The sequence below is a fragment of the Gadus chalcogrammus genome, chromosome 7 (genome assembly GCF_026213295.1).
Source record: "Gadus chalcogrammus isolate NIFS_2021 chromosome 7, NIFS_Gcha_1.0, whole genome shotgun sequence".
Classification (NCBI taxonomy): Eukaryota; Metazoa; Chordata; class Actinopteri; order Gadiformes; family Gadidae; genus Gadus; species Gadus chalcogrammus.
The window spans coordinates 32,174,676-32,187,853 of NC_079418.1; the positions used below are offsets into that span (position 1 = coordinate 32,174,676).

General features: G+C 49.1%; 1 protein-coding gene across 3 annotated transcripts in view; it reads right to left on the bottom strand.

Annotated features, from left to right (window-relative positions):
• The window catches only part of LOC130386583 (protein phosphatase 1D-like), a 20,172-nt gene extending 7,628 nt beyond the window's left edge, over positions 1-12,544 (bottom strand). The window contains exons 1-7 of one of the 3 annotated variants that reach the window (XM_056595591.1): positions 11,830-12,544; positions 10,402-10,630; positions 9,613-9,737; positions 8,094-8,275; positions 7,321-7,551; positions 6,224-6,344; positions 3,838-5,877 (exon numbers count right to left, since the gene is read on the bottom strand). In XM_056595591.1, the coding sequence (XP_056451566.1) occupies positions 6,228-6,344; positions 7,321-7,551; positions 8,094-8,275; positions 9,613-9,737; positions 10,402-10,630; positions 11,830-12,406 (1,461 nt within the window). In that variant the 5' untranslated portion in view covers positions 12,407-12,544 and the 3' untranslated portion in view covers positions 3,838-5,877; positions 6,224-6,227. Of the gene's footprint in view, positions 1-3,837; positions 6,345-7,320; positions 7,552-8,093; positions 8,276-9,612; positions 9,738-10,401; positions 10,631-11,829 lie in introns of those variants that run through there. The other 2 variants (XR_008896135.1, XM_056595590.1) reach the window with 2 other exon arrangements.
• Positions 12,545-13,178: the final 634 nt, after the last annotated feature.

Below are 13,178 nucleotides of genomic sequence, written 5' to 3' on the forward strand. Positions count from 1 at the left end.
AGGAAACAAACAGAACTGGTTTCAAAATATGTGTTCTGCAAGAAGCTAATGTTTAGCTTTTAAGTTATCTTTCAGCTGAATAAAAAGTAAATTGCATTACACACTATTTGGCATAAACTTTCATAACAAAGTGATTCCCAGTGACTTTAAGATACAGACCATTAAGGAGCTGTGACCCTAACCCTAAAGCAAGGGCATCTTGCTCGAGGACACCAAAAGACAGACACATCGGGAATCAAACCCCAAACCTTTTGGCTTTACCTTTCGGCCAGACTCAAACTCAGGACCCTTCAGCTATATAGCTTTATGCTATATAAGATGCTACATAAGCAAACCCTACTTTCTGCCAGTCAAAAGCGCGTCAAACCTACTTTACAGTCATTAGGCCTGAACTGTGTTAGCTGACTTAAATCAAAACATGGCATCATCACATCCCTCACAATCGGCTCAAGACGCCAGAATATTCTGAGGTGACCCCATCCTCTTGCATCTCTGGAGATTAAATAGTTTTGGCAGGGAAACACTTTGAGACTTTGAATACTCGTTATACTCGTGATGCTGCAACGTGACACTCGCCAAGTGTCACGTAGCAGTATCACAAAGTGCTTGCGTTGTTCAAAATTGTTCAAAGAATTCCCAAGAACTTTCCACAGAATAATCCAGGAATAAATGTGTGGAATTAATCGTTCTAGAAAAGAAGATTCCGTGGAATGGAAGGTTCTAGAAGAGAACACTGACCAGAACGTTCCGTGGAACGGAAGGTTTTCCTCCATCTTGAGGTGGTTGGAGGAGCCAGGAGCACCGAAAGGAGGAGGAGATGGGAGAGGAGGAGGAGAGGAGGAGGAGGTTAGAGGAGAGGAGGAGGAGGAGATGGGAGAGGAGGAGGAGAGGAGGAGGAGGTTAGAGGAGAGGAGGAGGAGGAGATGGGAGAGGAGGAGGAGGAGGAGGAGATGGGAGAGGAGGAGGAGAGGAGGAGGAGGTTAGAGGAGAGGAGGAGGAGGAGAGGGGAGAGGAGGAGGAGGAGGAGGAGATGGGAGAGGAGGAGGAGGAGGAGGAGGAGAGGGGAGAGGAGGAGGAGGAGGAGGAGGAGGAGATGGGAGAGGAGGAGGAGAGGAGGAGGAGCAGGAGGAGGAGATGGGAGAGGAGGAGGAGGAGGAGGAGGAGAGGGGAGAGGAGGAGGAGGAGGAGGAGATGGGAGAGGAGGAGGAGAGGGGAGAGGAGGAGGAGGGGGAGAGGAGGAGGAGGAGGAGGAGATGGGAGAGGAGGAGGAGATGGGAGAGGAGGCCGTGTCAGGTCCCATCAGAGGGGGGCGCCTCACCCCACACGGGGGGGGGGGCGCCACCCCTCACAGGGCCACTCCGGGGCCTCCCTGTAGTGGGGGGGGGGGGGGGGGGGCAGAGCCTCTCAGGACGGCCCACAGAGAGGGGCTCTGGCACACACTAACACAAACACACTAACACACACTTACACGACAACTCACACACGCACACGCACACTCAGACACTAACCGCTAACATTCACACACTGAGTCAGACTAACACACACACACACACTCACTAATACGATAACTCATACACACACACACACACATTCACACTAATACTCACACACTAACCCGCTAACTCAAACACTCACACACACACACACACACACACACACACACACACACACACACACACACACACACACACACACACACACACACACACACACACACACACACACACACATTCACTCACTCACACTCTCACACACTCGATCAAACGTGCGCTCTGAGACCACAGTGCTTCCCGCGGAGCAACCGCCTGATTTAATCATCAAACTTTTATGACTCTTCTGAGGAGCGTTGAGATTGAGAGGGTATGCTAAGTGCGTGTGTGTGCGTCGGAGTGTGTCCGTGCGTGTGTGTGTGCATGGCATGCATGTTGGTGTTCTGCACAGAGAAACGGTTTTGGACCAGGCCCTTAAACTCACAGGGTTTAGGATATGTTGCGACCTGCGAGCCGACCGCTGTCCTTACCGCCTGTTTAAAGAAACAGGAGGCACTAAAGAGAGAGAACAGGTATGAAGGTATGTTCCTGTTGTGAGATGCTACCAGCACAGCAATATGTGGGTGGCATTCAACCAGCAGGGTGTAGGGAACTAAAGTCTTCTCAGCCTAGCGAATGGCAGGCAGTGACGTAATTATCGAGAGCGACTTACAATAAGCAAATTTGTCAGAAGAAAGAGACAAAAACAATATATCGCTGTCGGTACAGTAGGATGTTCATAGAACCAAGTGCCATGCACTAACTATCACTAGGTTAACCCATTCCCCGTACACAACAAAGATAGCTAGGATAAAATGCTACATGATGCTCATTGCTCAGTACTATTTTTTTAAGTGCCAGGACGTAGGCTACAACATACAGTAAGTGCGGACAAATGACAGTTTAAACATGCAGGCTATAGAGTCGTATCAGTGCTGTAAATATAAGAAACTGAAAAATAAGCAAACTTATTTTTATATTGTCCAAACAAAGGTTCTATTTATAGAACCTTTGTTTGGACAATATAAAAATAAGTTTGCTTATTTTTATATAATAATAATAATATATAATAATAATAATAGAACTTCTATAGGAAAGAGCTCACTGCACGACGCACCCTTCGTGCTCGTCTCGTTAACTATAACGCAAAGTCCCCGATGAACACGTCGGCGTGGGCGGGAGTAGGTTTTGACTGCGCGAGGGGAGGCCCGGTGACACGTGATTGGCTGATGGGCTGCGACAGGCCGTCCCAGCGTCACGCGGGCCAGCAGATGCTCGGATGACAGCCGATGAAATATTGAGGCGGAGACACTTGGACCCGTGATGGAGGAGAGGACCCGTGATGGAGGAGAGGAGAGGCGGGCGAGATGGAGAGGTTCCGACCGGCTGCTCTAGTGTGGCCAAGTCACGCCTCTTCCGGTAGAGCCCATGGGACCCATGAGATCGAAAAATAGGAATGGAGAGAAAGTAAGTCCATATGCCCCCGATTACAGATATGTTGTTTGTTGATTTAAATGATAATTTTGCGACTGGCGGGGACAACCGACAATCGCCCCATCGGCATAACTGAAACCCTCCACATGCCCCGACTCAGGGCCGGCGCTCGGGATAGGCGAGCTAGGCGACCGCCTAGGGCGACAAATGCGTTGGGGGCGCCCTCTGGTGGCGCCCTTAATTAGTTAATTAAAATATACGACGCGAGCGGAGAAGGGAGGGGGCGCGGGAGCAATCGCCAGGGCGGCCCGAAACCGTCACCGTAGCACCCCCCCACCCCCCCCACCCTGCTCGGAAGACCTGTCCAGGGCGCAAATTGATTTCGAGTCGCATAGGGCGCCGAAACGGCCAGCGCCCGACTCATAATGTTTTTTTCGCCTCTTTCGATGCTTTTATCCTCCCCTTGGAATCTTTATCATACTTCTTCACTAAAATGTTTTCTTTGCATGAAAAATTATCATTTAAATCCAAACATGTGTGTAATCCGGGGCATTTAAAGACTGGGACCAGAAAATAATTACTTTCTCTCCATTGAAACCCATTCATATTTTTCGATCTCATAGGTCCCATGGGCTCTACCGGAAGGGGCGTGACTTCGCCACTCTGCGCAGCAGGCCTTTGGCACGCAGGCATATTCTCAATGTTCATTCATGTTTAGAAATTCCCTTAAAACTTTAAAGCAACGCAATTGCATTTTCCTTAATCAAATTACAAATCTCAGGGAAGCAAAATTGTTTTTTTTATCCAAAAACCAAATCAACCTTACTTAATCTCAGTTACTTCTATATAAATTTCATTTAGTATTATTATTATTATTATATTAGAAAGCATGAGACACTACAGAACCCGATCTAAAGATCCTCATTAGAATATAAGTGAGAATAATTCCTGGCCAGTTCTTCACCCTCATAGCACTAACGTCATTCCATCAGGCTCCTACCGGTCCGAGAGCTTTCCTTTAGCGTCATCTAGTGGCCGGAAACCATGTACTACATATAAATCAAAGGCCGGAAAATGCATCTGCACTATTGGAAATATTCATACAGAAGGGCATAATCAAACCACTACAAATAATCACGAATAATTAATTCATGCCAATTTCTGTTATGTATCTTATATACGCAAACAATATAAAACACCAGTTTAGAAATTATAATATATTTATTACCACACCATATCCACACACGTTCAAGTCAGACACCTAATACAGTTCAACAAAGCCAGCCAGCCACCACCTCAACCCCAGGACCAGGAACAGTTGACAGAGAAACACAGACAATGACTGACGGTTCACAGTGACGGCACAATAAAAGTCGATCGAAGCGGCATGCCCGAATGACTTGTAGCTGGTTGCATATTCATGTAAAACTGTTGCATAATTACGTACTGTGCAAACAAGACCTTCAAAACTTTGGCAACACACAAAAGACCGGACATAAAACCCCATCGTTCAGGAACACGATGTTTTGAAACATTGTTTGTGCATAATGTCTCAACTGCTTCTTAACTTGTTTATGGAAACCATGGCAACCGAGGCTGCCCCCGCATAAAGATGGCAGAATTATGGTGATCCTCCATGACAATAGACTCCTATTTAAAGAGAACATTAGTGAAGGCAGACTCTGTGGAAGACGAATGGCACAACACACCTTTATGCTGACCAGGCCGAGAGACGTATTACACAGCCCATTTCACAGATTCATCCAACAACTGAACAAAATAAATCACTGCTGCCGGTACGATTACAGAGTGGTAAAGAGGGCGCAGAAAAAGGCAAGAAAGCAAGAATGTGAAATGTAACAAAAAAATCCTCCCTCCTCCTCCCATTGGGAGGTCTTCCTACAGCTGTGATTGACAGGCGCGGTAGATCTCCAGACCAATCAGCGAAGAGATGTCCTCATTGGTCAGGCGCTCAGCCAACTAAAACTGATCTTCTCACAGACCGTTTCACCCGTAGCTGACGGTTACGTCCTTTATACAAAATAGATTCATGTTGCACTTCTTTAAAACATCACCTATAGCACCTTTATTACACAGGAAATACCTAGACAAAGCTGAAGAGACCTTTAGGATCTGTACCATCCAGAACAGACCAGACAATAGCGTTCACCTCATGGTTCGCAATTCATCATTCCCCCAACTTTATGCGTCAGGTTCATCTTACAGCACAAAACCAATGTAAAGCTTAGCTGAGACACCAGAGATAAATTAAACAGTCAGTGAGAGAAATGGTTCGACCTTGTTCACGCAGCTTTCGCTCGGGTTGAAATATTTCAACTGAACTTAATTTCGCTCGATGATGAATCACTCGTGAAAAGTTTGCTGGCGCAGGTAACGCACGGCGCAGGTAACGCACGGCGAATATTCGCACCTTAAGAGTTAAAAAAAACGGGAACACAACCAACAGATGTAAAATTATAGTTGTACTATATTCAATGATGTTTACACTTATAAGTGGGCTACATTAAACTCGGATTAAACGTTTTTTAAACCACTGCGTCTTTTCAGATAGGCTGCACATGATTCTAAGTATGAAAATAGATAAGATGACTTTCTAAACATTTCATTACAAAAACATGTAAACATTTAAAAGGTAGGGCTTGACTTGTGTGTTGGCAATTATGTGAGCATGAGGCTGTCAAAAAAAAAATCTGTTTAAAAAGTATTTTTAGAAAGCTAAAAGGCAAAATTCTTACATATTTACAAAACAATTCAAACAAAAATTAAAAAAGGTACACAAAAACGAACTAACGGTTCCACAGCACAGTTCACATGATGAAGAGGAATGTTCAGGCCGGCCAATCAGAGCGCTGCCTCCGCCCCAGTAAACAGAGACGGGAGGTTGACCTTCGACCTTGATAGTTGAAGAGAACGAGGTTGACTGTCAACTGTGCTTTAGATAACGTTTCATTTGATACGAACTGTGTTTCACGAACGGAATTAAAAGAAGAGATAAACCATCACCATGGTTAGCAAAAATAATAAAATCTTTATCCAAAAATTAAAAAATAAAAGTGAACATTTGTGATTGGTCTTCGAACCGGTCCATGAGGCAAGAAGGCCGAAAAATAATAATTTAGAAATATTTTTCTGATAAGCTTCCAAAAAAAAAGCAAGGTAAGTAATTTGTCTTTTAAAAATAATTTCCGTTGATCATACATCAGTTAGCGGTCTTTTAAAAAGCCTCTTTGTTGCGTTACCTGGCTACCACTCCAGACATGTCCAATCTTCATTGTGTCCATCACCACAAATATCCTCCTCTTCCTCAAAGAACATGGCTTCCTCCTCCTCCTCCGTCTGCTGGCCCTTCAGCCACGAGTTCTGAACCGCAGGAAGAGCAGAGAAACAAGTCTGTTAAAACCAGTAAGAACTGGAATAACACGAGTGATGAGAGTTCATCAACGTCCAATTGCAACAGAATATACGAAGGACTTTGAGCCTATTTTATCATTCAGTGGACATTCGTATCCAAAGCGACGTGGATTTCTTTCAGATGCATTTCAATAAAGAGCAGGTCTGGGTTAGGGGGTGCCTTGCACAAGGGGGGCCTACCGGGTTAGGCTACGGACACAGGGGAATCAGACCCGGAACCTTTTATCGGCAGGGAGTCAAACCTCTTGGATCACTTGGCTATCCCGACATGAACTAGGCCGTTTGGTCGATGCTCTTATCCCAAGTGTGGCTAGAGTTTATCCGATACCGATACCAGTATCGGAAATTCCGCCGATTCTGCCGATAATACAGTATCGTGTATCGGTCAGTACGCAAGTCAATGCGCCGATCCACTACCATCAGGTGACTCGTTTACGACACAGAGAGCATCACAAACACTACGGTGTGATGACACGTTCGCTAATGGTGGGAACGTCGGAATGAGAAACGCGTCAAATCCGACAACGTGTGTTCGAGCTACCAAGCCGGAAAAACATTGATGCTCCCGCTAAACTACAAGAATCCAAATTAATCTATTATTCTATTAATATAATTAGTGATTCTAAATGTAAATGATCTAGTCAACACTAAGTGAACCCGCACTACATTGCTGTCGTAAGAGAACCCTTCAGTAAGAACAAGTGCTATAAGTAGTTACAACGCTAGATGCTGTATCGGTATTTATTCCGGTATCGGCCCGATACTCAAGTTCAGGTATCGGGAAGGAAAGAATTGTATCGGAACACCTCTAAGTATGGCCCAGTGTCTCAGGATGAATCCGGTAGGCCGACCGCAGACGTGGGGGTTCCAACCCTCACCCTTTCACCGGCCGGGAGTCGGCCACCCTGACTGTGCGGCCACTCACCTGTCTGTCTTTACAGCCGCTGGCGGGGGGCGAGCCGGGGTAGGGGCCGTTGCGGGCCCCCGCGGCCAGGTCCAGCACCACCTCGTCCTGGTGCATGGGCAGGGGGGCCCCGCCGCGCTCCTGGAGGGCCAGCACCAGCACCGTCATGTTGTCCGCCCGCAGCATCCTCTGCTTCCAGAACACCAGCGCCGTGCGGCCCAGCCGCGCCGCGCACGACTGGCCCCTGGGGCCCTGGGGGACACCAGCGCTACGGTTAGCTTGCTACGGTAAGCTCGCTACGGTTAGCTCGCTACAGGAAGCTGGCTACAGTTAGCGCGCTACAGCCGCGTCGCGCACAGCTGGCCCCTGAGTCCATGGGACACCAGCGCTACAGTCAGATGGCTACAGTGAGCTGGCTACAGTGAGCTGGCTACTGTGAGCTGGCTAAAGTTAGCTCGCTACAGTTAGCTCTCTAAAGTTAGCCCGTTACTTAGCCCTTTATTTAGCTTGTTAGAGTTAGCTTGTTACAGCTGCGTGGCTCACGACTGGCCCCTAAGGCCCTGCGCCGCAGGGACACCAGCGGTACAGTTAGCTCCTTAGAGTTAGCTCCTTACAGTAAGCTCACTACAGTTAGCTCACTACAGTTAGCTCACTACAGTTAGCTCGTTACAGTTAGCTCGTTACAGTTAGCCCGTTACCGTTAGCCAACGGGTTATAAATGAACCCCATTGACCCGTATGGATCGACCGCGTGTGACAGAAACGCGATGAGTGAGACAGAGAGAGCACACGCACCACCATCTTGTCGTGGCTGTAGCACATGTTGACGGCGTCCTTGGGGGACATCATGTTCCAAAGGCCGTCGCTGCCCAGGATGACGTAGCGGTGGCGCGTGGGGTCAAGGGTCACCACGGCCGTGTCGGGCTCGGGGGAGACCACGAACTCCCCGCTGTAGAAGTCGTAGCTCCAGAGGTCTCCTTGACAACCGGGACGAGAGGGAGGGGGGATAGTCTGTCAGTGAGTCTGTTACAGTTAGCTTGTTACAGTTAGCTTGTTACAATTAGCCCGTTAGTTAGCCCGTTACAATTAGCCTGTTACAGTTAGCCCGTTAGTTAGCCCTTTACATTCAGCCCGTTAGTTAGCCCGTTACAGTTAGCCCGTTACAGTCAGCCCGTTACAGTCAGCCCGTTACAGTCAGCCCGTTAGTTAGCCCGTTACAGTTAGCCCGTTACAGTCAGCCCGTTAGTTAGCCCGTTACAGTTAGCCCGTTACAGTTAGCCCGTTACAGTCAGCCTGTTAGTTAGCCCGTTACAGTTAGCCCGTTAGTTAGCCCGTTACAGTCAGCCCGTTACAGTCAGCCCGTTACAGTCAGCCCGTTACAGTTAGCCCGTTACAGTCAGCCTGTTAGTTAGCCCGTTACAGTTAGCCCGTTACAGTTAGCCCGTTACAGTCAGCCCGTTACAGTCAGCCCGTTACAGTTAGCCCGTTACACTTAGCCTGTTACAGTTAGCCCGTTACAGTTAGCCCGTTACAGTTAGCCCGTTACAGTCAGCCCGTTAGTTAGCCCGTTACAGTCAGCCCGTTAGTTAGCCCGTTACAGTCAGCCCGTTACAGTCAGCCCGTTACAGTTAGCCCGTTACAGTTAGCCCGTTACAGTCAGCCCGTTAGTTAGCCCGCTACAGTCAGCCCGTTACAGTCAGCCCGTTACAGTCAGCCCGTTACAGTCAGCCCGTTACAGTCAGCCCGTTACAGTCAGCCCGTTAGTTAGCCCGTTACAGTCAGCCCGTTACAGTCAGCCCGTTAGTTAGCCCGTTACAGTCAGCCCGTTACAGTCAGCCCGTTAGTTAGCCCGTTACAGTCAGCCCGTTACAGTCAGCCCGTTAGTTAGCCCGTTACAGTCAGCCCGTTACAGTCAGCCCGTTAGTTAGCCCGTTACAGTCAGCCCGTTACAGTCAGCCCGTTAGTTAGCCCGTTACAGTCAGCCCGTTACAGTCAGCCCGTTACAGTCAGCCCGTTACAGTTAGCCCGTTACAGTCAGCCCGTTACAGTCAGCCCGTTACAGTCAGCCCGTTACAGTCAGCCCGTTACAGTCAGCCCGTTAGTTAGCCCGTTACAGTTAGCCCGTTACAGTTAGCCCGTTACAGTCAGCCCGTTAATGTTGTTTCTCTTTCTTTCTGACGAATGTACTTATTTTAAGTCGCTTCGGATAAAAAGGTCCAAATGTAAATGTAGATTTCTACATGACCCTGCCCACCCCAGACAGCTGTTAAGGGTCAAGGGTCAACACTGAAGAGAGAGAGGAGTCTGGTTTTACCGAGGGCCCGGGCGACCGCGAGGAAGGGGATCTGGTCTATGACCGTACTCCGGCGGACCGGTCCGTTGTGGGTCAGCCGGGGTCTCTTCCACACCACCCGGTTCACCCCAGACTTCTTCATCACACTAGAGACACACACACGGCGGGTTACAACCAATAATGTTATCCAACACAAGGCTAGAGACGACCAGGAAGACCCCATGACTGTAACACCATCTCTGGCCAACCGCCACAGGCATGGAACTGGGTCAGTCAAACCAGTTCAAACCAGTTCAAAAATCCACTCCAATATGAACAGCCCCTTAATATTCTAACCTGTTATGGGCAGGCCAAGAGGGAGGGACGTCGGAGAACCCCACGCAGTCAATTCATAATATTGTAATGACCACGGAAGAGGCAGTGAATGAAGTATTGATTGGACAGTGATTTATTAAAAATCTAATAAACCGTTGGAACACGCAAGATTGGTAACCATAGCAACGGCGGTAAACAAACCTCGCAAAGCCCAATCCAGGTCTTACTGAGGGCATTTAATGGTCAAAATATTATTAATAAATATTCGAATATATTCGAATATTAATATCAATAAACAAACAATCTTCGAATATGATTTTTGCGCAAAAGTCAAAGCCCTGCCCTGCGTGGCTGCCACCGCCGTCGGTGTGTGAACGTGTGCATTTGAATGGCTGAATGTGAGGCAGGAGGATTGTAAAAAGCGTAGAAAGCGTTGTCTGAAGGTTCTCCCTTAACCCTCAGGACCAGGCATGAAGCCCCGCGTGGACGCCTCACCTGCCCCCCAGCCTCTCGATCCGCTCCCGCTCCTCCGGGACCTCCGGCTTGTGATCCTGCGTCACCTCCAGCGCCTTCAGCCGGACGTCCGAGTCCTCGTCCCGCTCCCCCACCACCACCGCAGAGTCGCCCACGTGCGCCACGTACATCTGGGTCCCCCGGATCACCACCACGCTGGCCGTGGTTCCTGAGGTGCTGGGCAGGCCTGTGGGGGTCTTGGGCCACTCCGCTGGGGGGGGGGGGGGGACAAGAGACCGGGCGAGAGGGGTACGGGGGACAGGGGGACGATTGGATTAGAAATGGATCAATCATGAGTCATGACCCCCCCACACGCCTACTCTTACTGTATGTTGTACGTCCTTGCACTTAACAGTACCTTGCACCTAACAGTACTTAGCATCTTACCCTAGCTATCTCTGTGGTACTCGGGGAATGGGTTAACCTAGTGGTTGTTAGTGCTCGGCACTTGGTTCTAGGAACAGCCTTACTGTACCGACAGAGATATATTGTTGTTTCTCTTTCTTTGGACAAATTAACTCATTGTAAGTCGCTTTGGATAAAAACGTTTGCTGAATGTAAACGTAATAATGATCAATAGTTGATCCAGCACTCCCATTGGGTCTGTCAGAGCGAAACTCGCTGCTCATGTTGTCACTGCGGACCCTTTCCTCCGAGGGGTTGTGATGTCATGAAGGGGGCGGGTAGGGGTCTGACTCTGGGACGATTTGGTTAGGGGTTCGAACCCAGAGCCTCTCAGCCGAGTCTTCCAAACTAACCTCGAGACCGTCCAATGAAGCAAGTGGAACAACAGGTAGTACACACAGAGAAGAACCATCTTCTCTGTGTGTATATTATCTCAGATGTCCATGACTCACTCTGTATCATTGCGGCCCCGTGCCGATGCATTGTTCCGACCCTTCTCCTACGGAGGATCGAGCCATGGGGGCGGTTCTGGACGGACCTTCCCCCTCACATGGGTCGTTCCTCGTGGTGAGGAATGCGTCGTGACTCCCACAGGGCGAGTGCTGCTCTTCTCCTGTGGGTGCGAGCTTGGCTTGCGACCCACTCCCCTGTTACACAACTAACATGTGCAGGGACAACACAACACCTATGTTTCACCAACTAGAAGTCTAATCTCCATAAATGGTAAATGGACTGCATTTCTACACCACTTTTCTAAACAGTGACCACTCAAACGCCTTTACAATATTGCCTCACATTCACACACCGACGGCTGAGTCACACAAGGCGACCACCAGGCCGTCGGGAACTGTCAGGGTGATGCGTCTTGCTCAGGGACACCCCGACACTCAGCTAGGAGGAGCCGGGGTTCTGACTGGCAACCTTCTGTTTACCAGCCAACCCACTCTATCCCCTGAGCCTAATGCCGCCCCACACAGAAACACACAGATCTCCTTGTGGACTTACGCAGTTTTTTCCACATGGCGTGGTGGCAGGCGATGAATCCTTTACGTAGGGCGGCGCAGACCTCCTCGTTGTCCCGGGACCAGAAGCCCCTCTGGGTCCTCAGGAGGTCCCAGAGGTGGTCCCGGGCGAAGTGCGCCGCCTCCTGGCCCCCGTGGCCGTCAAACACCGCGAAGAACGCCACGGACCGGCTCGTGTGGACCGTGGTGTGTGCGGTGCCCCCCGAGGAGGGGGTCTCAGGTCCCTGGCCCCCCGTGGAGGTGTTCTCCACCCAAACGGCGGACACCGGCCCAAGGGGCGTTTGCGCGGTTTGCGGAGAAGTCCGGTGTGGTGGACCTACTGTCATGGGCTGCTTCCCACCTCCATCCTGCTCCTCTGGTTCAGGGTCCTGCACTACCGGGTCCCCTCCAGTCCGGGACCCTGGGGGGTCCTCTCCGATCCCGGACCCCGGGGGGTCCTCCCCACCCCGAGACCCGGGGGGCTCCTCCGGTTCGACCCTCACCTGGAACACGTCCTCCATGTAGCGCCTCCCGCCCCGGGCGGAGAAGGCGCTGATGCGGAACGCAATGTCCTCCTCCATGCTAGTTCGGATGATAAATATGATTTTATATTAATAAATATGTTCCTTATGATTTTAATTTGAACCGGTTTGTTTTGCCGCGACGCGTCCTTCCGTCCCTTTTTGTTTATCTTCCTCCGGCGCGGGTCGTGATGACGTCATGACGTCCGGACTTACGTGATCACGTAGGTTGGAGGGGAGACGCGTCACGTCATCTCGCGCCAATCAGGCACAATAATATATTCTATAAATATAACATTACATTGTATCGATTGTTTTACTGTTAGTATATATTGCATTATTCAGAAGAGATGAGGACATTTCGGATTACAAATTAAAATGAATGCTGTGTAATATTATAATGTTAATGTGAAGAAGCTCATTCAAATAAAACACACAGGCAACCCTTATCAAAATAAAATAAAATAAAATACTAACAATTTCACACGAACAGCCACAACAGCCTCAACACCATCTCCATCATCAACACATCGATATGTGAGCAGAATGGAGAGTTGATGGAGTAGACTCTTCATGATTCTGATGAAAAAACATATTTCACTCAGGATTGAGTTTCCAAGGGCAGGCTGTCTATGGCCTGACTCAAGGAGGTACTGTTCCTGGAAGTCAATGTAAGCCCCTTTACATCAGGTTTCAGTACACACACACCTCTACGTTGGAAGTGTTAGTGAACACACTTCAATTCAATCAACTAAAGTGTCGATGGACCCTCAAAGAGATCGGTATGAACACAGAGAGGTCTGATGGCACTCAGAACATGAAATGCAGTAAC